The sequence below is a fragment of the Athene noctua genome, chromosome 4, assembly GCF_965140245.1.
Source record: "Athene noctua chromosome 4, bAthNoc1.hap1.1, whole genome shotgun sequence".
Lineage (NCBI taxonomy): Eukaryota > Metazoa > Chordata > Aves > Strigiformes > Strigidae > Athene > Athene noctua.
This window is the reverse complement of record NC_134040.1, coordinates 33,710,814-33,738,085: the sequence shown is the minus strand read 5'-3', so window position 1 is coordinate 33,738,085 and position 27,272 is coordinate 33,710,814. Positions and strand designations below refer to the sequence as shown.

At 43.9% G+C, this 27,272-nt stretch overlaps 1 protein-coding gene across 7 annotated transcripts in view; it reads right to left on the bottom strand.

Moving 5' to 3' along the window:
• Window positions 1-27,272, bottom strand: part of MAPK10 (mitogen-activated protein kinase 10) — a 191,400-nt gene that overhangs the window by 86,002 nt on the left and 78,126 nt on the right. For 3 of the 7 annotated variants that reach the window (XM_074904939.1, XM_074904934.1, XM_074904932.1), the window contains exon 2: window positions 19,015-19,086. In XM_074904939.1, the coding sequence (XP_074761040.1) occupies window positions 19,015-19,086 (72 nt within the window). Of the gene's footprint in view, window positions 1-18,987; window positions 19,087-27,272 lie in introns of all 7 variants that reach the window. The other 4 variants (XM_074904937.1, XM_074904935.1, XM_074904936.1 and 1 more) reach the window with 2 other exon arrangements.

Here is a 27,272-nt window from a genome sequence, read left to right as displayed (position 1 = left end):
CGACTCCCTCAGGAACCAAAAAGTTAGTATCTTAAAGCTACCTTAATTTGACCTTAAAAGTCAGTTGCTGAGACTATACAAATTGAAATTCTGAAGCATGGTAAGATACTGAGAGTCTTCTTGCCAGCTCTGACAAAGTACATACAGGCAAGCCCTGCTCACCTGTGTGCATCTGCTAAGTCAACAACAAGTTATTAATTTAATGGCTATTCTCCCACTTGTACAGCTGTAATTTTCTCAGATTCAAGTGCCAGAATTCTGGGATGAACAGATTTTTACTGAACCCTCTGCTTTGGATTTAATGGTCATAGGTTTTGCTCTGTAAATTTGGATGGTCACAGAATCTGCCACTTGAGAAACACAAAGTATCTTTGTGTAGAAAGAACTGCTTAATTCATTGTGTATTCTGTATATGCCATATTTCTGGCAGAAATATTATCTATTTTTCTCACCATAAAGCCAGGCTTCTCACTTACTCTGGCTCTCGCTGAATTCAAAAGTCCATAAGTAGAGATCAAATCTCCTACAAAAAATAGGTTTTTCATCTTGTGTGTGTGTGTTTGGGTGTAGTAGTATAGATTTTTCTTATCAGACACATCACACCACAGTTCCCTATTCTTCTATCTCATTCCCATCCTGTAAGGATTGTAATAACCCAGTGTTTTTTTAACATGTTAATTATTTGCCTTTTTTTAATCTCTCTCAAGCAGTCTTGTCCTAGTCCCTGGACACAATCTAGCCTTTATGAAGTCAGCTTTCAAGTAGCCAACTGATCCCTGCAAATAAACTTGATAAATTAATCACTGATCTTTTTACTATATTTGCTTTGTGTCCTGGGGTGTGGGATAGCATGGACAAGTATCTAGGACAGTGGGCCCCTCCAATATTTTGGAACTTCACCTCTGAACAAGTGCAGAATTCTGAAAAAAACTAGTAAAATATATGGAAAAATATGCTGTCACTCTGGTAATTCCAGAGAGACACAGATCACTGCAATGTGTTGGGGGTACCTGAGCCTTGTTCAACACTATTCAGTACCCATAAGGGGAAGGGACGGTATTTGGATCTAATAACAAAAGGACAGACGCTGCAGCCACTCCAACCCCAGTAACAGACACCTGAAGACACTCCAACCCCCACAACAAGCGCTGCAGTCTCTCCAACCCCTGCAACAGGAACTACAGTCACTCCAACGCTGAGGACAGGTGCTTTAGCTGAACCAGAGGATCAACCTGTGACAGTGTCAGTTGCTCCTATACATAAGAAGAAATACACAACAAAAAATCACCTCACATTGTAAAGGATGGTGATGAACCAGGACGGACCATCATGAGAACAGGAGGAGGAGGCAGAACCAGTAATCACCTGATCCCCATCCCTGAGTGAGCCTCAAGACATGCAAAAGGATTTCTGGGATAGCAGGGCCAGTAGTGTGGAATTAGAAGGTAGAGAGGCCAGGCAGCTGGGATCCCTGTCTAGGGAAGGAGGTGTCAACAAGGCAATTAGAAGAAAGACACAAACCCTCAGCCTCTGGAGGTGACTCCTGTCAGGCATGAAGGAAAGGTACACTGTCCTGGTTCAGCTAGGATAGGGTTAAGTTTCCCCAGCAGAGAGGGGGAAGGGATCTCCAGCCAGGTTATTCATACCATGCTGACCTCAGGTCTGGCCTAGGGGGCGCAGGAACCTTTTCCTTTGTAGCTTTGGTTGCGGGAGGCACCGGGCTGTCCGTAACCATTGTGGTATTTCTCTGTGTATCTTTTGTCTTGTTTACTGTTATTGCTGTTTATTGTCGTCATCATTGCTACTGTTGTTCAAATTGTTACTTATCACACTGTTGTATTAAATTTCTTCTTATTTTAACCCAGGGTTTGTGCCTCACTTCCAGCCTGACCGGCTGAGGGTGGGGGACGGGCAACGGCAACATGGTCTCTGGTCCCGGCAGGGCCTAAACCACCATAGCCTTTTTGGCGCACCAACGTGGGGCACGAGTTGGGTTGAAATAAGAATCAAAAAGGGACAGACCCTGACCAGAGTGTGTTAGAGCAATCTGTTGGGTGTAATTTTTTTTCTGCTTGTATTTGTTTGATAAGAAAATGTTTGCAATGCTGGCCCACTTGCTTGCGTGGTGGGGCTGGATTAATCCTTATGTCCAGTATATGATCCCAGTGGTGGCGTTTGTTATCGATGGAAAATGTATAAAGGGTCTTATGTTGATGTATTGGCTACTGACTGCTTATAATGTGTTTGTATCGCTGTTTGTGGGGGTGGGCTGGTACCTGTTCACTGCCTGGGCTTTTGTTAAGGGTCTCACCCCCTCTATGGGTGAGCCAGGGGAAGAGATCCTCTCAGTTTTGGGGAGTTTCAGTTATCCTTGGGGCATTCAGGCCAGTGTATTTGTAGCACAATGTCTTCTGGGTGTCTGCCAGATCTTGTTTTGGGCCATGCGGCACTTCTCTAACAATAGCAGTGCCTGAAAACCTGCCCCGAGGTCAGATAATAGTGAGTGGCAAGGTGTGTGGGAAAAGATGGGCAAAGGCCTGAGTCGGTGGGCACATCCAATGCTTTAGAATTTCACTCCCGAACAAATGCGTAGCCCCGATAAACTGATGGAGTGCTTAGAAAGGGTGTGTTACCAAGTTGGCAAAGGAGCTGGCCAAAGGAGTTGGCCAGGAGACACAAATCGCTGCAATGTGTTGTGGACTTACCCATGCCTACTGTGTCCTCTTTAATACCACGCATTGCCCTATTAGGGGAGAGAAAAGGCTACAGAATCTGAGAGTGAAGTTACTGGTACAGTATCTGGGCCAGGGGAACAGGCAGAGCCAGTCTCAGTCGCCTCCAGCAGCACAGCGACCGAGCCAGAGAGCCAGCCAGTGCCAGTGTCAGTCGCCCCAATACAGAAAACAAAATATACCAGAAAGTCATCTCGCAAAGTGGGGGATGGGGATGAGCCAGGCTCAGCACAGGAACAGGAGGAAGGGCCAGAGGTGATCATCCGATCTCTATCCCCAACTGAGTTGCGAGATATGCGGAGAGATTTTGGCCGCCTGGGAGGCGAGCAGATTTGCACCTGGCTGCTCTGATGCTGGGACAATGGAGCCAGTGCTTTTGAGATGGAGGGGAGAGAGGCCAGGCAGCTGGGATCTTTGGCCAAGGATGCTGGCATTGATAGGGAAATAGGGAAGCAGACGCAAACCCTCAGCCTTTGGAAGCGACTCCTGCTCAGTGTAAGGGAGAGGCACCCTTACAAGGATGATATCCTATGTCAGCTAGGCAAATGGACCAGCACTGAGAAAGGCATCCAGAATCTCAGGGAATTGGCTGTGTTTGAGATGATATATGGTGATCTGAATGATAAGCAGTCACCCATGGACCCAGATCAGGCCCCTTGCACACACCTGATGTGGCAAAAGTTCCTGAAGAGCGCACCAGAAGCACACTCGAAAGCATTGGCAATAGTGTCCTGGTGGACAGACACCCAGACTCTAACAGTGGATGGAGTGGTTAGCAAGCTCCAGCAATATGAGGGATATCTCCCTTCATCTCAACATTCCTGGGTCTCAGCTGTGGAGGAACTGTCTCAGAGGGTCCAGAAAATGGAAGAGGACATGTCCTACATTCCACCTGCACGGGCTAATGTCTCAGCCTTTAGAAGTAAACGTTTCCCCACCCAAGAGAAAGGCAGCAGAAGGTACATACCATGAGGGACTCTGTGGTTTTTCCTCCGTGACCATGGAGAAAACATGAGGAGGTGGGATGGACAGCCCACTGCCGCCCTAGCTGCACAAGTAGAGCAGTTGAAAGGGAAGACCATCACGAAAGGGGAGTCTTCCTAGAAAAGTGCAGCTCCAGTGTACAGTCAGAAATCCCCCAGGCAGAACAGAATGGCCAACGTTATGTCTGACCCTCTTGAGGGGACCAGTAAATCATTCTTACAAGAAGTGAGTGATGATGAGCAGGATTAGAGGGGCCCTGCCTCCAGCCAGGTGGAGGAAAGGGATAATCGGATTTACTGGACAGTGTGGATCTGATGGCCTGGCACGTCAGACCCACAAGAGTAAGGCTTTGGTGGACACTGGCGCTCAGTGCACCCTGATGCCATCGAGCTACAGTGGGGTTGAATCCATCTGCATCTCCGGAGTGACAGGGGGATCCCAACAGCTGACCCTACTGGAAGCTGAAGTGAGCCTGACTGGGAAGGACTGGCATAAGCACCCCATTGTGACTGGCCCAGATGCCCCGTGCATTCTGGGCATAGACTACCTCAGGAGAGGGTACTTCAAAGACCCAAAAGGGTACCGGTGGGCTTTTGGTGTAGCTGCCCTGGAGGAGGTAGAAGTTGTCCACCTTACCTGGCCTCTCAGAGGATCCCTCAGTGGTGGGGCGGCTTAAGGTTGAGGAGCAGCGAGTGCCGATTGCTACCAGGACGGTGCACCGGCGGCAGTACCGCACCAACCGAGATTCCCTGGTCCCCATCCATCGGCTGATCCGCCAACTAGAAAGCCAGAAGGTGATCAGCAAAACTCACTCAACCTTCAACAGCCCTATATGGCCAGTGAGAAAGCCCAATGGTGAATGGAGGCTAACTGTGGACTACCGTGGCCTGAATGAAGTTACGCCAGCAATGAGTGCTGCAGTGCCGGACATACTAGAGCTCCAGTATGAACTGGAGTCGAAGGCAGCCAAGTGGTACGCCACGACTGACATTGCTAACACGTTCTTCTCCATTCCGATAGCGCCAGAGTGCAGGCCACAGTTTGCGTTCACTTGGAGAGGCATCCAGTACACCTGGAATCGATTGCCCCAGGGGTGGAACCACAGCTCCACCATTTGCCATGGACTGGTCCATACTGCACTGGAGAAAGGTGGGGCTCCAGAACACCTGCAGTACATTGATGACATCATTGTATGGGGGAACACAGCTGAGGAAGTCTGATCATTGAAATCCTCCTGAAGGCTGGCTTTGCCATTAAGCAAAAGAAAGTTAAGGGGCCTGTAAGGGAAATTCAATTCCTAGGAATAAAATGGCAAGATGGGCGTCGCCACATCCCAATGGAGGTGATAAACAAGATAACAGCCATGGCCCCACCAACCTCTAAAAAGGAGACTCAGTCTTTCCTGGGCGCTGTGGGGTTCTGGAGGATGCACACCCCCAACTACAGCCTGATTGTGAGCCCTCTCTACCACGTAACTCGTAAGAAGAATGATTTTGAATGGGGCCCTGAGCAACAACAATCCTTTGAAAAAATTAAGCGGGAGATTGCCCAAGCAGTAGCCCTCGGGCCAGTCCGGGAAGGGCAGGAGGTTAAGAACATGCTCTACACCGCAGCTGGGGAGAATGGCCCTACCTGGAGCCTCTGGCAGAGAGCACCTGGGGAAACCCGAGGCCGTCCTCTAGGCTTTCGGAGCCGGGGATACAAAGGCTCTGAAGCTCATTATACAGCAACTGAGAAGGAGATACTGGCAGCGCACGAAGGAGTTCAGGCTGCCTCAGAAGTGGTCGGCACTGAAAAACAGCTCCTCCTGGCACCCCGACTGCCGATGCTGGGATGGATGTTCAAAGGAAAGGCCTCCTCCACGCATCATGCAACCGATGCCACGTGGAGTAAATGGGTTGCGTTGATAACACAACGGGCTCGAATAGGGAACCCCAGCCGCCCAGGGATACTAGAGGTGATTACAAACTGGTCAGAGAGCAAAGATTCCGGGATGTCACCAGAACAGGAGGTGACACGTGCTAAGGAGGCCCCACCATATAATGAGCTGCCAGATGAGGAGAAGCGATATGCCCTGTTCACTGATGGGTCTTGTCATATTGTGGGAAAACATCGATGATGGAAGGCTGCTGTATGGAGTCCCTCACGACGGGTCACTGAAGCTGCTGAGGGACAGGGTGAAACGAACCAGTTCACAGAGGTGAAAGCCATCCAGCTTGCTTTGGATATTGCTGAGCGGGAAAAGTAGCCGAGGCTCTACCTCTACACCGACTCGTGGGCAGTGGCGAATACCCTGTGGTAAGGGTAAAACCATCTGGGCTGCTGAAGTATGGCAGGACATTGCAGCCCGTGTGGAAAACCTCGTTGTGAAGGTGCGCCATGTGGATGCCCATGTACCCAAGAGTCGGGCCACTGATGAACATCGACACAACCAGCAGGCAGACCAAGCTGCTAAGATTAGAGTGGCTCAGGTGGACTTGGACTGGCAGCTCAAAGGTGAACTGTTCATAGCCCGGTGGGCCCACGAGACCTCCGGCCACCAAGGTAGGGATGCAACATACAGGTGGGCTCGAGATCGAGGGGTGGACCTTACTATTGACACCATTGCAGAGACGTGTGCTGCAATCAAACATGCCAAGTGGGTGAAGCCCCAGCGGAATGGAGAGCAATGGCTGAAACATAGATATGGGGAGGCCTGGCAGATCGACTACATCACACTGCCACAGACCTGCCACAGGAAGCGCCACATGATCGCAATGGTAGAAGTAATTACTGGATGGCTGGAAACTTACCCAGCGCCCCACGCCACCGCCCGGAACACCATCCTGGGCCTTGAAACCGAAGTCCTGTGGCGACACGGCACCCCAGAAAGAATTGAATCAGACAACAGGACCCACTTCCGAAACAACCTCATAAATTCCTGGGCAGAAGAACACAGCATCGAGTGGGTCTACCATATCCCCTACCACGCACCAGCCTCTGGGAAGATCGAGCGCTACAATGGACTGTTAAAAACCACACTGAAAGCACTGGGAGGTGGGACCTTCAAAGACTGGGACATTGTGCAGGTTTAGCTCCTGCCAGGACCGGAGAGCACGTTGCCGTTGCCCCTCCCCCACCCACGGCCGGTCGGGCTGGAAGTTAGGCACAGACCCGGGCTAAAGTAACAAGGAATTTAATGCAACAGAGTGATAGAACAATCTGAATAACAACAGTAGCAATGATAATAACAATAAACAGCAATAACAGTGAACAAGACAAAAGATATACAGAGAAATACCGGTAGCTGGTTTACAGACAAAGGATTCCCGCCACCGAGCCTGCCAAAGAGCAAGGTGAAAAGGTTCCGCCCCTGGACCTGATGCCAGCATGGTATGAATAACCCGGCTGGAGATCCCTTCCCCCTCTCTCTCTGTTGGGAAGCTTAACCCTATCCTAGCTGAACCAGGACAGACATGCATCTAGCAAAGGCCACCTGGCTAGTCAACACAAGAGGATCTGCCAGTCGAGCTGGCCCGGCTCAGTCAAAACCTCCACGTGCTGTAGATGGGGATAAAGTCCCTGTGGTGCACATGAGGAATATATTGGGAAAAATGGTCTGGTTTAGTCCTGCGCCAGGCAAAGGTAAAGGCAAACCCATGCACGGGATTGCTTTTGCCCAAGGACCTGGGTGCACCTGGTGGGTGATACAGGACAATGGAGAGGTCCAATGCGTACCACAGGGGGACTTGATTCTGGGTGAGAACATGCCATGATTTATGCTGTGCCTTTGTAAATTGTTATTTTGTTATTGTTAACTGCTAAATGGCAGCTGGACATGACGCAGATGGTATAGAATAAAGGGGTGGATTATGTCCTGGTTCAGCTAGGATAGGGTTAGGTTTCCCCAGCAGAGAGGGGGAAGGGATCTCCAGTCGGGTTATTCATACCATGCTGACCTCAGGTCCGGGCGCGGGAGTGCGGGAATTTTTTCCTTTGTAGCTTTGGTCATGGGAAGCACCGGGCTGTTCGTATCAATTGCGGTACTTCTCTGTATATCTTTTGTCTTGTTCACTGTTATTGCTGTTTATTGTCATCATTGCGACTGTTGTTCAAATTGTTATTTATCACACTGTTGTATTAAATTTCTTCTTATTTTAACCCGGGGCTTGTGCCTCACTTCCAGCCTGACCGGCTGAGGGTGGAGGAGGGGCAATGGCAACGTGGTCTCCGGTCCCAGCAGGGCCTAAACCACCACATACACCTTTAAGGGAGATGTTATATGTCATCCAGCTGAGTGGACCACCATGGAGAGAGGCATTCAATACTTGAGGGAACTAGCCATGCAAGCGAGGCTTTATTATGATCCAGACAATGTATGGTTACCCACAGATCCAGATGAAGTCCAATGCACCCAGCCCATGTGGCAGAATTTTGTACGGAGCACACCATCATCATATGCCAATTCATTAGCAGTAATGGATTGGAGAGATGAAGAAGGACCAACAGTGGATGAATTGGTTTGCCCACTCCAGCAATATGAAATTGCTCTTCCTCCCTTGTCATGGCTGTGGAGAGGTTGCCAGACATATTAGCTGAGAAATTATCCCGAGAATTTCAGCAATTCAAAGAGGACATGTCCTACTCTCCACCTGAATGGACTAGGATCTCAGCTATTAGGAGTAAGTGTTTCCCTACTTGAGAGAACCAGTACACACCACGAGGCAAACTGTGGTATTGCCTGAGTGACCATGGAGAAGACATGAGAAAATGAGATGGAAAATCTACCTACCACCTAGAAGACTGGGTACATGAGTTGGAAGGAAGACCAACTACAAATCAGAGTTCTTTCAGGAGAAATGTCGCTCCAGTTTCCAGTAATCAGTTGCCCAAGCAGAGCAGAAGGGTTGACTTTGCTCCCAATCCTATGAGAAGTACTTCTGATTCATATTCACGAGAAGTGAGTAACCAAGATGAGACCAAGACCCACACATACCACACTAACCCATTCGTTGATAATGAATACTATGACTAACATTAGAGGGGCCCTGCCTCCAGCCAGGCAGAGGACAGGGACAAATGAGTTTACTGGACTGTGTGGATTTGATGGCCTGGCACATCTGACCCCCAGCAGTATAAGGCTCTAGCGGACACCAGTGCACAGTGTCCCCTAATGCCATCAAATTTTAAAGGGACAGAACCCAATTGTATTTCAGGAGTGATGGAGCCTCTCAGCAGACTGTGTTGGAGGCTGAGGTGAGCCCAACAGGGAATGAGTGGCAAATGCACCCCACTGTGACTGGCCCAGAAGCTCCATGCATTCTTGGCATAGATTATCTCAGGAGAACGTATCTCAAGGACCCAAAAGGGTATCAGTGGGCTTTCAATATAGCTGCCTTGGCGACAGAGGAAATCAAAGAGTTGTCTGTTACCAGGTCTCTCAGAGGACCCTTCTGTTGTTGGATTGCTGAGGGTTGAAGAATAACAGGTGCCAATCACTACCATAACAGTGCACCAGTGGCAGTATTACATCAGCCAAGACTCCATAATTCCTCTCCATAACCTGATTAGTAGACTATAGAGCCAAGGAGTGATCATAGAGCCAAGAAGTGATCAGAAAGACTCACTCACACTTTAAGAGCCCCATATGACCAGTATGAAAATCTAATGAAGCATGGAGATTGAGAGTGGACTATCGTGGCCTGAATGCCGTCACGCCACCGTTGACTGCTGCCATGCCAGACATGCTAGAACTTCAATATGAACTAGAGTCAACGGCAGCCAAGTGGTACGCCACAACTGATATCACTAATTTTTCTCAATCCCTCTGGCAGCAGAGTGCAGGCCGCAGTTTGCTTTTACCTGGAGGGGTGTCCAATACCCCTGGAATTGACTGCCCCAGGGGTGGAAACACAGCCCCACCATTTGCCATGGACTGATCCAGACTGCAGTGGAACAGGGTGAAATCCCAGAACATTTACAGTACATTGATGACATCATTATATGGGGTAATACAGCAGAATAATTTTTTGAGAAAGGGAAGAAAATAGTCCAAATTCTTCTGAGAACCAGTTACACCATAAAGTGGAGTAAGGTCAAGGGACCTGCACAGGAGATTCAGGTTTTAGGAATAAAATGGCAAGATGGATGTCATCAGATTCCAATGGATGTGATTAATAAAATAACAGTTCTGTCCCCGCTGACTAGAAAAAAAGGAAATGCAAACTTTCTTGGGTGTTGTGGGTTTCTGGAGAATGCACATTCCAAATTACAGTCAGATTGCGAGCCCTGCCTATTAAGTGACCTGGAAAATGAATGATTTTATATGGGACCTGGAGCAACAACAAGCCCTTGAACAAATTAAACAGGACATAGTTCATGCAGTAGCCCTTGGGTCATTTCGGGCAGGACAAGATGTTAAAAATATGCTTTACACTGCAACTGGAGAGAATGGCCCTACCTGGAGTCTCTGGCAGGGAGCACCAGGGGAGACCCAAGGCTGACCTCTGGGGTTTTGGAGTCAGGGATACAGAGGATCAGAAGACTGCTACACTCCCACTGGAAAGGAGATACTGGCAGCATATGAAGGGCTCCGAGGTGCTTCAGAGGTGATGGGGACTGAAGCACAGCTCTTCCTGGCTCCTTGACTGCCAGTGCTGGGCTGGATGTTCAAAGGGAGTGTCCCCTCTACACACCATGCAGCTGATGCCAGGTGGAGTAAGTGGGTTGCACTGCTCACACAGCAGTAACCAATTGGGACCCCCAGCCACTCAGGAATATTGGAAGTGATCACAAATTTGCCAGAAGGCAAAGACTTCAGAATGGCACCAGAGGAAGAGGTGACGTGTGCTGAAAAGGCCCCAGCATATAGTAAACTACCAGATAATGAGAAGCGATATGCCCCATTTACTGATGAGTCCTGTAGCACTGTAGGGAAACATCAAAGGTGGAAGACTGCTGTGTGGATCCCCACACAATGGGTTGCAGAAGCTGCTGAAGGAGAAGGTGAATCCTGTGAGCCTTAGATATTGCTGAGCGAGAAAAGTGGCCAGTGCTCTATCTCTACGATGACTCGTGGATGGTGGCAAATGCCCTGTGGGAGTGGTTACATCTATGGAAACAGAGTAACCGGCAGCACAGGTAAACCCATCTAGGCTGCTGAATTATGGCAAGCTATTGCTGCTCAGGTAGAGAACCTGGCTGGGAAAGTATGTCATATAGATGCTCATGTACCCAAGAGCCAGGTCACTGAAGAGCATCAGAACAACCAACAGGTGGATCAAGCTGCTAAGATTAAGGTGGCTTAAGTAGATCTGGACTGGCAACATAAGGGTGAAAAATTTATGGCTCTCTGGGCCCATGACTCTTCAGGACATTAGCGAAAATATTGATGGGCTTGTGATTCAGGGGTGGACTTAACCATGAACACTATTGCAGAGGTTATGCATGAATGTGAGACATGTGCTGTGATCAAGCAAGCCAAACATTTTAAACTTCTTTGGTGTGGAAGATGATGGTTAAAATATAATTACAGTGAGTCCTGACAGCTTGATTATATCATGCTCTCACAAACACAGCACAGAAATCCTATGTACTGACCTGTATGGTGGAAGAACCAACTGGATGGTTGGAAACATATGCGATGTCCCATGCCACTACCCTGAACACTATTCTGGAACTTGAAAAACAAGTCTTGTGGCAGCAGGGTACGCCAGAAATAATTGAGTCAGATAATGGGACCCATTTCTGAAAAAATCTCATAGACACTTGGGCCAAAACCATGGCATTGAGTGAGTATACCACATACCCTGTCATGCACCAGCCTCTGGGAAAATTGAGCGATACAGTGGGTTGCTAAAAACTACACTGAGAACAATGGGTGGTGGAACTTTCAAACAGTGGGATGTGCATTTAGCAAAAGCCACCTGGTTAGTCAATACTAGAGGATCTGCCAACCACGCTGGCCCTGCCTAGTCAAACCTTCTACATACTGTAGATGGGGATAAAATCGCTGTAGTGCACATTACAAATATGCTTGGGGAGACAGTCTGGGTTGTTCCTGTCTCAGGTAAAAGTAAACCCATGTGTTTTGCCCATGGACCTGAATGCGCTTGGTGGATAATGAAGAAAGATGGAGAATTCCAGTGTGTGCCTCAAGGGGATTTGATTTTAGATTAAAATAGACGATGGATTGAACTGTATGATGTTAATTGCTAAATCACCCTGTCATTGCATATTGTCATTGCTATGGTTGATACATATCATACTAATGCCATCACAATATAAAAAAAAACAAAAAACCAAACAAACTTTGATAGAGTCAGGGCTGATTTCAGCAATTGGTGCCCAGCAATTTCCTCAAGATCAACATCTTCAGCCTGCAGACTGTGAGAACGGACCGCGCCAGATACATCAGCTATGAGCTCCAAACGTAGCAGAGACTGCACATCATTCCCCTGATGACTCCACTGACTGAACCAACATCATCCCTCTTGCCTTAAAAGACCATCATGACAGATGGAATCCAAAGCTGTGGACTAAGTGAACTCACTATACACTCTGGAGAGATAGCCAACAGACTAAAGGAATAATATCTGTGTGTATACATCAAAGACCAGGGAAAAGAATGGTGATTAATTAGAATGTATTGAGACACATGGAACCTGAGCATAATGTAAATGGCATGCTCTAAGGTGTGGATACTGTCCTGGTTTCAGTTGAGATAGAGTTAATTTTTCTTAGCTAGAATAGTGCTGTGTTTTGTTATAAGAAGAATGCTGACAATACACTGATGATTTCAATTGTTTCTGAGAGATTGAGGACTCTCCAGCTCCCCATGTTCTGCCCATGGCAGGTGTACAAGAAGCTGGGAGGGAGTATGGCCAGAGCGACAGACCCAAAATGGTCCAAGAAATATTTCATATCATATAACGTCACGCTCAGCATATAAAGGAAGGTCAGTGGGGAACCGGGGCTCTCACTGCTGGGATTGCAACTGTGGGATCTTGGTATTTCAGGACTGCTAGCTGGGAACAGGATGGGTATCAGTCATCAGGTGTTGAGCAATCACCTTGTGCATTACACATTTGTACTTTCTATTATTGTTATTGTGGGGGTTTTTTTGTTTGTTTGGGTTTTTTTTTTTAAATTATTAAACTGTTTTTATGCCAACCTACGAGTCTCCTTACCTTTCCCCCTCCAATTCTCTCCCCTTTCCCCCAGGTGGGGGAGAGTGAGTGAGCAGCTCCATGGTATTTGGCTGCTAGCTGGGTTTCAACCATGACACTTTGTTCACTCTATTTGAAACATTAAACTCTATATTAAAACACTCACATTAAAACATCTTATTAGATGGAGTATGATATTCACAAGTGCTGCCTGGGTTTTTTGATTGTTGGGTTTTTTTGTTTGTTTGGTTGGTTTATTTTGTTTAAACAAACTGTCCTTGTTTAAACTTCTTTTCAGACACCAAAAACCCAGCAGCTTCAGAACTGGCTCTTACCTATTCTGATTACACAAGAAGCAGCCTTCTGTTTCCTTTTTATGGGTATTTACTCAAAATACAAAGCAAATCACTATTTACATGTTCTTCACTGGTCCTCCACATGTTCCGCAGGCTTTAACTACTTCTGAATGCTTCTTTCTTACAGGCACAACATTTTTGTAGTTCATTTGTAACTGTGGTTGTTAAACAACACATGTTGCTCAGAAGTCACTGTGACCCAAAGGTGTCTGCTTCACTCAAGGCCAGACTTCTAAGAGATGAGCAATATGCGAGTATCTGCACAGCAAAACAACTAGTTCAAAATGATTCCTCATTCCCCTGATGCCTGAAGAATTCAACACTGACACACAGTTAACATCCAACTCTGGTCATCGTAACAAAGAAGGTAAGGATGAGAAGACTGATCAGAGTCAGAGAAAAGATTCCTTGAGAGTGAGGTTTCTTTATGAACATGAACTTAATCAGTGATCCAAATGGAAAATGTAACCAAAAATACAGGAAAGAGAGATTTTAAGAGTAGGTGAGAAAGCTGAGGTAAAGATGTTTGGAAACATTTCATTCAGGCACAACTCCAGAGATAGGAAGCTAGTAAAGACACACCGTGGAACTGCATCCAAATTGGAGGAAAGTAATGGCAGCAGCCACATCTAACTCACAGGAGAAATGAGAGGAAACACTGCAGTTTGTATTAATCAGTTTGTTCTGAGGCCCTAGATTTGAAAAAGAAGCAACAACATGGGAAGAAGCAAGATACAATTAAGATTAGGAAAGAGAAATGGGTTCACTAAAAGTTGGGCAAAACATCACAACACTAAGAAATGAGAAGCACACTCAATTTTTCAACAGTGGTGAAAGGAACATAGAAGTATAGCGTGTTAAGAGCATAGAAGACCCAAGATGGAATTAACAGTTCCCCTTTATTTATTGCATATATTGATAATACAGTGTATTTCAAATGGTTTATACTTATCAGGAAACCGGAATTACACTGAAATTCTGGGTATTGTTTAAGAAGCTTTCTTCTGGTACGCAAGCAGGGCAGCAAGAAGACTAACTATGCAAAATGCTATGCCCCAACGCACATCATGTCTTCCTTTAAAAAGAAGGGTAAAGAAGCAACATGTAACAACGGTACAGATGAAGTATTAAAAAATGTAATTTCTCAGTATAATTATATAATTACAGTATTCACTCCGAAGACGATAACTAACGAAAAGATTTCCCCTTTTATAAGTAGACTACAAGGAGCTGAGTAACTTAATCACACCTTTTGTTAGAAATAGACAGCTCTTGATACTGTGAAGTATCAGTTCAGTCCTAGAAATGTAAGATACAGGTCACTGCTCGTCTATGGCTTATGAATACTAATTAATCTCCCATTGGATAGAAGGCAAAATTATAGGACATTCTGCAACAAGACAGCTTGGTCAAAGTAGTAACTCCACCCAATCTGATCAAAGCATTAGTTGTAATTAAAGTGGTTTATCTAAGTTAGGATAAAATTAAAAACCAGGCCAGATAAATCAACCAATCAATGGAGAACAATGCATTTAGGCTGATCTTTTCTGTGTGTAAAATGAAAATATTTCAAAAATCATGAGATTTTTAAATGGTCACTGATGCAGTATTGCATCTAGGAAGTCTATACACATTTTATTCAAGACAGGTAAGCATGACTGTGGAAATAAAGCAAGTTAGCTGAATACAGTGAAAAAAAATACATGTCTAGAGAGAAATTAAAGGTTTTAAAATCTTTTTGTTTCTTTGGTTGTGTTTTGTTTTTTTTTTTTTAAAGCACAAATTGAGTAGAAGTTTGCAAAAATACCCTTGAAATACAAACTCTAATTTAATTCTAAAGTTTTCTTTTGGTGGCTTCAGTACAGCACCAGTTCCAGTGACAGTATGCAAAACCACTGACATACTCTTTCTAGGACATGAAATTGTTTAAACTGGGTCATAAAGACTAGTGATGATGTTTAAAGATGTTTAAAGAATTAGCATGCAAATTTATGTTCCTGATTCACATTAAATGTTTCCTTAATGTGCATGGCCAGGTCCACAGTATTTCATATCAGTAATCCCATGTCCGGCTTTTCTGTTCAAAAAATTACTTTTTTTTTTTTTTTTTTTTTAATCACTGAGCTATGGAAATACTGTGACATAGAAATTCTATTAACAAAGACGTGTTTTTCAAAGACAAGAAAATTCAGGACTACTGCTCCAAGTAAAAAAAAAAAAAAAATTATTGTATTCTAAATCAAGGTATTCTAATTCTATGCAGCTATGGTTTAGAAAACTTAGGAATTCTGACAGGCTGTATCTCGATGTTGATTAAAAAAAATTATTGAAATACTGAAAGAAGGAAAACATGGATGAAGCAGTCAGTATCCTTTAGACGTTGTTAGGTATTATTCAGCACTGAAACTTTAATGTCCTATACTACTCTGCATTATGTTGTACTTCAGTAAGAATGTGTAGGGTCCCACGGACAAAACTTGTTGGTGATATCAGCCTTACAATAGTCTGATTAAATTCTACAAGCCTAAAAAAGAAATCTTCTTGTCCTACCCTCCTGTTATGATAGAAAAGCAGAAGTCCTTTCCTCCAGCCTTTAAAAAGGATGGCCGTTTCACAACATGATTTGGCTAGCAATGTACAGTAATGCCAGATTTAGGTATTTTTATACTGCAGACAGGGTTGGGGGAGGGAAAATGCATACTTATCCCACTTATGTTACTGAGTATTTCTCAGGAAGGGTTTTTCTTTTTTCCATAAATTGGAAATCCTTAAGATTCTATTTCTGCTGAATTAGCATTTCATCATATAAAACGAGTATACTCCATGACATAAGCTCTGTGTCAAGAGGAACAGTAGGTATATGTCCCTTTCTTTCCTAGCACATAAAGCTATGCCTTTTAGGCCATGAGAGAGAAATCGCCACAAAATATTTATTACAGGAAAAATATGTCCACAGTACTACCAATCATTGGAGTACTCTTCAATATTGTACCTTTATAAAAGACAGTTCAGCACAACTCTATATTTTGTAGAAAGTCTGCAATGATGTTCAAGTTCCAAGTGGAAGCAGGACTTCTATGTGGCAAACACAAATCACAAAATTGCAATAGTCCATTGGAAAAATTCTCTATTTTAGTACACCATCACTAGAGGTTCTCAACAGGTCAACAGGGCAGGATTAAACTATGTCATGCTGACTTCTTTTGATATCGGTTGCATGCTGTGTTGAACTACATGAAAAAATTACTGATTTATGTTCACTGGAAACTACATTTTTGTGGACTCCTGTCTGCTGGAATCCTTGTTACTTGTAGACACCTCAAGATCTGAGTGGCAGTATCTACCTCTCACTGATAAAAAACATTCTGCTGTCACATTGTCTTTTGTTAACAGTTGTTTCTGAACATCTTATATTTACTGATTCAGCAGGTAGAATTTTCCCAAAGATACAAATGAACTTTACACTTAGCACAGAATTACTAGTAAATAACAGGGCATTTGATTTCCACACTGGCATTATGAATAAGCAGGGAATAAACAGTATTACTACCTGGGGACTGTTGAAAAGTCTCTAAATAAAGATCTGGATGTTTGGACCAAGTATAACCAGGATACAGATATAACCCACATCCTGCCCCACGCAATGCAAATTAAGAACATCCATGACAGCCAAGGTCTTAATTGACACAAAAGACTTACTTTAGAGCCTGTTTTTGTACTTAATGCTAACTATGTGCTTAACTGTTATTTGGATCAGGGCCTATCTTTATGGAGAGAATAAATTAACATGAAGGCTGAACCAGCTTTTATCTTCAGGAGAATAAATCTGAGAATCTGAAGACCTTGAAAAGGTTTTGTGTGGTAAGTGCTTGAAGGATAGAATTTTGTTTCCTGCAATGTCAGGATATGTATTATGTATTTATTGAATGACTCCTCTTTGGGTACCTGCTGTAGGTTTTAAACACAAATCAGTTTCATTCAGTGATAAAAATTCATCCAAAATGCTGTTGATTTAATCATATATACTTCAACATAAACAATGTAAATATGTTTGGTTCTGCATGTGCCTCTGAACACCTTTTATTAAGTCAGGGTAAGAGCAAAGGAATAATTATACTGGCATGTTTCCACTAAATCAAGAACCTGGAGTGCAATGACAGAAAGTGTTGGCTATACATGCTGATGCACTGATTGATGCCAAGGCTAAAAGAGCACTGAACACACAAAAAAGTGATTAAAAGTACCTTTCCTTTGCATGTGTGAAATAGAAATGCTTCTGCACAGCTCTGCTTTGGTCTAAGTAAAAGGGACAAGAAAGTCATCAAGTAGAGCTGTGCAAAACACTGTATTCTGTACAGTGAAAGTAACTTTTTCATCAATAGTATCTTTTTCATCCAATCTGAGGAAAAAACCTTTTTTGCAATGTTTGCAAAAGTTTTTGAAATTTTTTTTGCAAGTGAACTCTGTCAAAAAATTACAAAAATACTACATTCTACAAATGCTTTCTTCTCTCAAAAACTGTGGAAGAATTAAGACAGTTAAATAAATATATGCACATGAAGAACAGGAGATAAAAATAACAGAGAAGACAATTATACAGATTATCAAACTGAATAGCCAAGATCCACCCTAGACCTGAAATGCTGAGCCAATCTTCTCAGCAGAACAAATATTTAGCACTCCTGAGTTTAAAAAAACCACAAAACAAACGGTCCAACAACTGTCAGTTCTGTGTTAAATGCTTACACACAAGCAATAACCTTTTCTTTTTTAGAATTATACTTTCACTTACTTGGACCCTATAAGTCATATAAAGGGAAAAAAAAAAGTGTTTACCATAATTCCATTTCTAAGAGTGCAGCATTGTTCTCACCCTTCAAAAAATGGAGAATGTCCCTAATGACCCTCCAGCTAGTTAGATTACTGGTGTCCTGTCTGACCAAAAAGCTATGAAGAGACAAAATTCACACACAAAACACTGTTGGGAAATGAACAAAAATGTCATCTTTCATTCATGACGGAAAAGCATGCACACAGATTTGTGACATACATATATATAATATATATATGTTAACTAACTAACTAACTAAGGAAACCAAAAACTGGACAAATAAATACACTTTTCTCTTTATATCACAAAGGTAATTTCAGCCTTGTAGACTTCTAAGAATTGTGACAAAAAAATTTCAGGGGTAGTTCAGAAATACAGAATTGGCTGTGGTGCAGTATTGTGACTCCAGAACCTGCATAGCACATAATGCTCAACTGGAGACAAGAGAAACCCACAATTTTAATTACCCTCACTGTACTTCTAGTAAAGGACTAAGGGACAGAAAATTGTAGTCACAGGCTACAATGTGAAAGGCTCTGTCTCAGAGGCTAAGGCCCAGAGGCTAAGATAATATAGTTTTAATTTACATATTTCTGTGAAAGCATCTGTGTACGTACAGTTATGTTACTCATCATTAAGTTTATGAGAAGTACAGCAAACAGTTTTTCTGTTTGCAAACTCTGCTAGTATTTTTACCTAAAAAAGAGTCTCAGAACATTAACTGACATTTTAGCAAAACAAAATTAAAAATAATTACGAGCAAACTACAAAATAAACTTCAAAATAAACAGAAAAGTAATTTTAATGATGCATTCTATTTTTTATATTTACTCTAATTCTTATAAGCAGCTACTTGCAGTAAGCTGCTGAAATTCACTTCTATTTTTTCTTTTATTATGGCACCAACTACAAAAATGAAGTACAAGTATATACTGTACCTTGTTTTACCTGTAAGGAACACACACCTGACAAAAGGCAATCTTCACATCCAGAGTAGGTTCACCACAATAATAAAATAAATGGCGGCTCATAAATACCTGCAATTAAAGAAAACATAGGAATCTTGTATGTCTGCTGGTGTATAAATACAATGCTGCTATATCTACATTTGGATTATAAAACCAACCTGAGTTGCTACCCAGCTAGTGAACAACAGAAATTGGTAAGAACATTGAACTGTAAATAGGCTCTAAATGCTTTCTGATGCTCATCAAGGTTATGAGCTCAAATATGACTTGGTTACAGCTGTAAAATTTTACAGTAACTGATGCCATTACCTCAAAGTATATCATGTCACTTGTATATTCCTACATCAGAAAAAAAAAAAAAAAATCAGGTCAATAACATCCTAAACAATGTGGGAATGGGAGACAACTATTATGGGGAGGAAAAAACCCATGTCATTGACAAATGTTAGAAAAGTTATAAAAATGGAAAGATTAATTACACCACTTTCTAAATTCATGGCACAATCACTTTATGAATATTACATGTAGTTCTAGTTCTGATCTTAACATCTTACAACTAGAAAAGTTACACAAAGGGGCAGTAAGAAGGGTCCAAAACACACGCAGATTCCTTACATGAAATAACTGCAAACTGAGAAATTTTTTTAGCCTAGAAAGGAGCTGTCTGGATGGAGATATGCTGGAGATGCATAAAATGAGCGGTATACTGAAGAGTGAAAAAGAAAACACTTACTTCCTTTTTTGTTTTTTTTTTTTTTGTTTTGTTTTGTTTTTTTAATAAAAGAAGTATGTGCCATCAATTAAGTTATCAGACAACAGATTCAGTATCAGCAATAGCAGACAATTCTTCATACGCTGTTTTGTCAGACTGTGAAACTCCCTGCCTCACGTTGTTGTGCATATCAGAAGTCATTGAAGCCCTAGTATGATTAGGCAAGTTCACTTAAGAAGGAATCTGGTGAAGGTTATTAACCTCAAAAATATCACCTCTGACTCAAGACAACCCTATATGTTCACTATATCTTTAGATTCTTTCACAGGCATCTGATCCTGGCCAAGGGACTCATACACTGGACTCAATAGGCCTCCCTATGTACCCCATTACAGCCATTTTAACTTAATTCCATAGCATCACACTCAGTTCTGACTAACCAACTCTTTCCTAGCTGCATTCTAGCATGCAACATCAATTTAAAAAACCCCACAGTAACACTATCAGGTTGAAATAGGTACCTAGGTCACAAGAATTGGAGCATGTTGATTTTTCTGCATGATTCTACTTCAAAAAGAACACCAAAGCTTTTAACAATCTGATTAAAAATCCAGCCACTTTTATGTAAAAAGAGATAAATAGTATAGAACTTCATGTTTCTCTTTTAAATATAAACTCATTACAAAGACTTAAAACCTCCCAAAATGGAACCATCACTCTATTAAAATATAGCCATGATTCTGAAGTGCCTCCTTACAGCACTTGTCTTCAATAGGAACAATTAACTATCTTCAGGTGAAAATGTAATTACTTCAGGTGAAAATTGGAGTCACTTAATCTCACACAAACTGATCAGGACTTAAGAAACTACAAGAAAGTATTCATCAATACATGCCAACTTGAATGCATCACATGGTCCTACATGTGTTTAATTTTTAATGAATGAATGAATGAATAATCCTGTTATGAAAGCAAGTGTATGGCCTTTTCTACATCATGTTACCGTGTCTGAGATTGCTGCCTCATTGCCCAGTGAGTCATTACCAGAGATTCACATGCCACAGAGGGTTTATATTAAAATGAGAAGGAGAAAGAAAGATACAAAAAAAGCTTTTAACATTAGTCATATTGCCAGTGATTTCTGGAAAGCCAGCAGATAATTACACTTTCATGCTGCAGATATATACACCATGAAATCCTATTGGCTGGATGATATTGTTATAATAATCAATGACTGAAATGTCATTACTCAAAGCATACCACATTCAGGATAGAGTCTAATGGTGGAAAGTGAAGAAAGGAAGGGAAGGGAATTGGGGAAATTTTGTTCCTCACTGAATTTGCTGTGAGGATCTACTGAGAAGACACACTTTGCGTTATATATGCATTACTGGTCATATACAGCTCCTCAGCTTTTCACAGGAGTGACTGCAATGTTAATAGTCACGCTGGGCAGAGCAATAGACTGGAGAATTTTATGAACTGGAATACATTTTACAATTTATTATGTTGTCCTTGTATGCAGTTACTGCTTATAAAACAACAGAAGTATAATATGTTTTAATGGCCTAGATCAATACCCCTAGTCCTCTATACATAAGATGTATCAAATGAATCACTAGAGAGCTGAGATCCTCCAACTGTACACCAGGAATGACAATAGCTTTCTGTCACTGTGTTGGGTTTGTGTGTTGTGGGGGTTTGGTAGCAGAGGAGGGGGCTACAGTGGTGGCCCCTGTGAGAAGCTTCTCAAAGCTCCCCCTGGCTCCAAGTCAGACCCACCTCTGGCCAAGGCTGAGCCAATTAGCGATGGTGGCTGTGCCTCTCAGATAACATATTTCAGAAGGGGAACATGAGCGGAGGAGAAGTGGGAGTTGTGAAGAGGAGTTGCAAGGAGAACATCTGTGTGAATGCTGGGGATAGTGAAAGGAAGGAGGAGGAGGAGGAGGAGATGTACTGGAGCAGAGACCCCGCTGCAGGCAACGGAAGTCACCGGTGGAGCAGATGCCACCTGCAGCCCGTGGAGGACCCCACACGGAGCAGGGGCTGTGCCTGGAGAGGGCCGGAACTCTGAGGGAAGAAGCCCCTGATGTTGTAGTTCAGCACTGGGAGGACTGGAACACACAGGGGTGACCCACGCCTGAGCAGCCTGTGGGAAGGACTCAAGTTACAGAAAGTTTGCAGAGGTTTGTCTCTCATAAGAGGGAGCCCACACTGGAGCAGGGGAAGAATGTGAGGAGTCCTCCCTCTGAGGAGGAAGAGCAGCAGGACTGACCACACACCCCCATCCCCTGACCCCTGCACTGCTGGGAGAAGGAGGTAGGGAAATCAGGAGCAAAGCTGAGCCTGGGAAGAAGGGAGGGGTGGGGGGGAAGGTGTTTTTAAGATGTAGTGCTTCTCACAGTCCTACTCTGTCTATTAAATGTTGCTGTTATTAGTGCTTGAATTAAATTTATGTTCTTTTTTCTTCCCCTAATGAGTCTGTCACTTGCCTGTGACTATAATGGGTGAGTCGTCCCTCCCTGTCCTGGTCTCAATTCCTGAGCCTTTTGCTTCATGTTTTCCTTACCAGTTCTGAGGGGGAAGGGGTGAGTAAACAGCTGCATGGTGCTCAGTTGCCTTCTGAGCTCAAACCATGACAATAGCACAGAGGTCTATAAGACTGTATACCCAGGGCAAAACAGACTTGAGTTCATGCTTTACATAGTGTGTGTCTTCATATAGTGAATTCATGTGAGATTCCCTTCAGTGCCCTGTAAATAATCACACATGTATGTAACTTCTACTTTCTTCATGCAGAAAATACACATACTCAACTGTGTAAATACCCTTGATCATACCTCCTCTGGTGTTAGCTGACACTGCATGACTAGAGACACTGAAGAAGTGTCAGTGTAAAACAAATAAAGACCTGACCTGATGCTGAGATAACTGTGTCACAACATAATGCGGTTATAGAACAAGAAGCTACTGACAAACAGCTTCACTCACTAGGGATTTGAGCTTTAGGTGAGAGCATAAGCATCCAATATTTCTTTCCCCTACTTCTGACGCTTTATCTTTTCAACCTTGAGCAAAATCACCCAGGGTGGGAAGAACTGGGAGAATGGAACAGTGCTGATACAACAAAACAGCTTGTAATAACCCAGGCTGGCATCCAGCTAGGAAGCCAGAGATAGCAGCAGCATCACAGGGAGAAAACTTGTCTATGAAACACCAACACCACAACTGGATCTCAAATTTTCATCAGGATCAGTGCCAGAACCCATAAAAACATACAAGTCTCAGCAGCAAATACATGATCTACTTTCAGGCAAGACAAAACTAAGAGGTACTAAAATAAGAGGATGAAAGTAGACATGAAGGCAAGAGTAAGAAAATCCTGAAAATCCTCTGAGCTGTCCAGTGGCACAGCCTCTACATGAACTGCTGCCTGGGGCTGTGACCATAGCACTGAGTCTTGGCCTCTACCTGACCTGCTGCTTCAAAATCCTCCTCTTCTTCATGCCACTCCTCCTCCCTTCTCAACAGCTATTCTTCCAAACAGAACGTGGGCTACTGACATGCCTCAATTTCAGGGAAGAACTTTCCCTTCCCCTCAGTGCTGCTACTAAATCTCTCTCTCCTGGAGAGAACTATTTATTTTTTTATAATGTTTATCTTTCTCTCCAGGAGTCAGAAGGATTATCTCATTACTATTCAAATAGCTCTTTGAAGACTGAAAGGATTAAATCAATACTATTAGTATAATTACTGAGAGCAGTGAGGAAACCGTGCAATGACAGTAGACAAAGCAGACTAGAAAACCAGTAATAACTACAGTTCTCAAATACAGCCTCCTGCAGCAAATCTTTCTGCTCATCCTTGAATTCCTTCCTCACCATCAAAGCTATATGATGTTACCCATTGAATGTCCGAGCAATTTGACAGTCTTTTGGCCCAGGGAGCCTTGTTTTCCTTCCCAGACTGCACTATTGTTCACATAATTGCCTTCTGGATCATGAATGGAGAGCCTGTGCCTGCCTTAGGTCCAAGAGATGTAAACTTTGAGTCTGAGGGGCCTGAACTGTTCCTGTACTGGTTTGAGAAGAGCCTCAGCACTTGCACTCACCATGGTGCCTCTAAGCTACTTCTCTAGCTGACACTTAACAAGGTCTCTTGTCTGGAGAAAGCATCACAGTCACTTTCTTTTCAGAAAATATCTCCATGATGGTTTCTTATTTCTATGTCTCCTAATCAACAAGAAAATCCCTCATGCTTAATGGATATTGCCTTGGCTTATCAAAACATATTTAAAGCTTTTTTGTGACAATTTGGAAGACAAATGTGGAGCCTCGGGAAAGTTCTATATAACTTTTTAATTCAAAGAAACGAAGGAGCCAGCTGCCCTGCTGTGATACTGCTCTCTTCATTAGATAGGCAGGACTCCTCACCTCACCCCACAGCAAAATCATCTGTGTCAAAAATGCTGATCCAGGGTTGAAACAGGGTTCTTGATGAGAAACACTGCAGCAGCTGTTTGACGTGTATTTAAATAAGTGTTGCTGCAGTCAAAACGAATCAGGTCCCAAACTAGTCCTGGTAGTGTTCTCACTACCTCCCATGCTCCTGAGGCTGTACTCTGAGAGGTATTTACATGTCCTACAGCAAAATGAATTGGAAACAATTTCTTCAAATCCTAATTTTAAAACAATAACCCTATGTGAAAAAAGATATAAAAACCTATGTTTTCAATTTAAATAGAAATCAAATGGCAGCTGAAGATATCTGTATTGGGTCTGGCTGAACTGGAATCGGTTTTCCCCTATAGCAGCCCTCATGGTGCTGTGGTTTATGCTGGGAGCTGGCAGAGTGTTCATAGCACCCTGGTGTTGTGGCTGCTGCTGAGCAGTGCTTACACAGCACCAAGGCTCTTTCTGATATTTCCCCCAGTGGGACGGGGTGGGCAAGATCTTGGGAGGGGACACAGCCAGGACAGCTGACCCAAACCGACCAAAGGGATATTCCATACCATATGACGTCTGCTCAGTATAAAGCTGGGAGAAAGGAGGAAGGGGGTGGGGTAACCCTTGATCCTCCGAGGCAACCACTACGCGTATTGGAGCCCTGCTTCCTGAGAAGGCCCGACATCGCCTGTCCATGGGAAGTAGAGAATAAATCTGTTTGCTTTTGCTTCCGCGCACGGACTTTTGCTTCGCTTTGCTTATATTAAAACTGCTTTTGTTTCACCCACAAGGGTTAGTTTATCTTCTTTCCCCTCTTTACCCTGTTGAGAAAACAAAGGAAAGGGGAGGGGGAAGTGATAGAGCGACTTGGTGGATACCTGGCATTTAGCCAGAGTCAAACCATCACAGTCTATTCTGGCGCCCAACGTGGGGCAAAACAACGGCAGTTTTATATTAAATGTGCTGTAGCTATAGTAGTTATTAAGCAACAAGCTCTTGTGCGGGTCACGGGCTTGTTTATTGCGCTGCTTATCTTTATTTTGTTAAGCTCGGGAACATGCTGCAAGGAATCAGGAACATCATGAGTGGTTTTATTTTGCAGGCTCCCGAGGTACTTAGTCATCCTTATGTTAGTTCATTGATACTCTTTATTAATGCTGTTCGCCTGTTGTGGGTTGTGTGGAGCTCGGTATGCTCTTGGTGTAAGAGAAGGCAAATTTTGAGTGAATCGGTGCCAAAATGTGCTCTGAGGCGGCCTGTTCCTGGGTGGCAGGGAGAGTGGAAGGAGTTGGGCAGATTCCTAGGACGGTTATCACCTCCTGTAGCCTGGGATCTCACCCCTGAACAGGCAAGCAACCCCACAAAATTGACACATCACCTGATAGAGGGGTGTCTTGCCTATCCCAGTGAGAATCAGCAACTTCTAGCACTTTACTGGGGCCTGGCCTGTGCTTATCTAGCCACAGTTCAGCACTCTCAAAGGACTGTGGTTGACATGGGAACTCAAACAATAACAACAACAGCAGAGATTGCCCCAGTAGTAAAAAAGAAACAACGGACAAGGAGAACAGGCCCATACCCTCGATTAATAAGGGAGGAGAAAGAGGAGGAAGAAGCTGGTCCTTCAGCAAAGGTATCAGAAGAGGGAATAACAGAACTGAAACAGGAGGCAGAAACTACCCGGTCCCTGACGTCATCAGAACTGCGAGATCTGCGAAAAGACTATTGTCGCCAGCCGGGTGAGCGGATCGCTGCCTGGCTGCTGCGATGCTGGGATAATGGGGCAGATGCTCAACAGCTGGAAGGTAAGGAAGCCCAACAGCTGGGTTCCCCTGCTAGAAATCGAGGAATTGAAAGGGGAATTGGAAAAGAGACAGCAATTTGCAGTCTGTGGAGACGGCTCCTTTCAAGTGTTAAAGCAAGGTATCCTTTTAAGGAAGATCTTATGGACAACTCCCCAGGGAAGTGGGCTACTGCAGATGAAGGTGTCCAGTACCTGAGAGAATTAGCAGTGATGGAAGTCATCTATGGTGGTCCAGATAATGATGAAGCCCCTAAAAATCCAGAGGATGTCCCATGCACACGGGCCATGTGGAGGAAGGTGATTAAAGGTGCGCCATCCTCGTATTCTGCCGGCTTGGCCGCGATGTACTACCCAGAAATGGATGGAGGAGAAGGACTAAGATGTATGCCAACTGTGGAGGCAGTCTCTTCCTGGCTTCAGAACTTTGAAGAGAGTCTTGGTACCTCCTCATCTCTACGGGCGAGTGCCCTGGATGTTAGGAGCTCCCCAAGAAATCATTTCTCTTCTGTCCCAGTCAGGGGGAAAGGGAAGCCAAGGCGCATGACACGTGGCGAACTCTGGTTCTTCCTGCGCGACCAGGGGGAGGACATGAGGAAGTGGGATGGTCAACCCACCTTTAAGTTGGAAGCACGTGTACATGGAAAGACCCCTGCCAAGAAGAAGACATCCAAGAAGGTTGTTAATGTAGCTGGTGTAAAACCACAAGGAAGTAACCAGCGATCTCCCAGATACAGAAAGACTGAGATCACCTCCCTTGACCCTGAAGAAGGAACCTCCGGCCTGGCACGGCAAGAGTCAGACAGTGAGTACTCCGACCAAGAACAGGAATAGAGGGCCCCTGCCTCCAGCCAGGAGGAGGAAAGGGATGATCAGGTGTATTGGACAGTGTGGATTCGATGGCCTGGCACATCAAATCCACAGAAGTACCAGGCTTTAATTGACACCAGGGCACAATGTACACTAATGCCGTCAAGTTATAGAGGGGCAGAACCTATCTGGATCTCAGGAGTGACAGGGGGCTGTCAAGAACTATCAGTATTGGAGGCCGAGGTTAGCTTGACTGGGGACAAGTGGGAAAAACATCCCATTGTAACTGGCCCAGAAGCCCCTTGCATCTTGGGCATTGACTATCTCAAGAGGGGATACTTCAAAGACCCAAAAGGATACCGATGGGCTTTTGGTGTGGCCAGTGTGAATACAGAAAAGGTAAAACAGTTGTCTAATCTGCCTGGCCTCTCAGAAGATCCTTTTGTTGTGGGACTGTTGCAAGTTGAAGAACAACAGGTGCCAATTG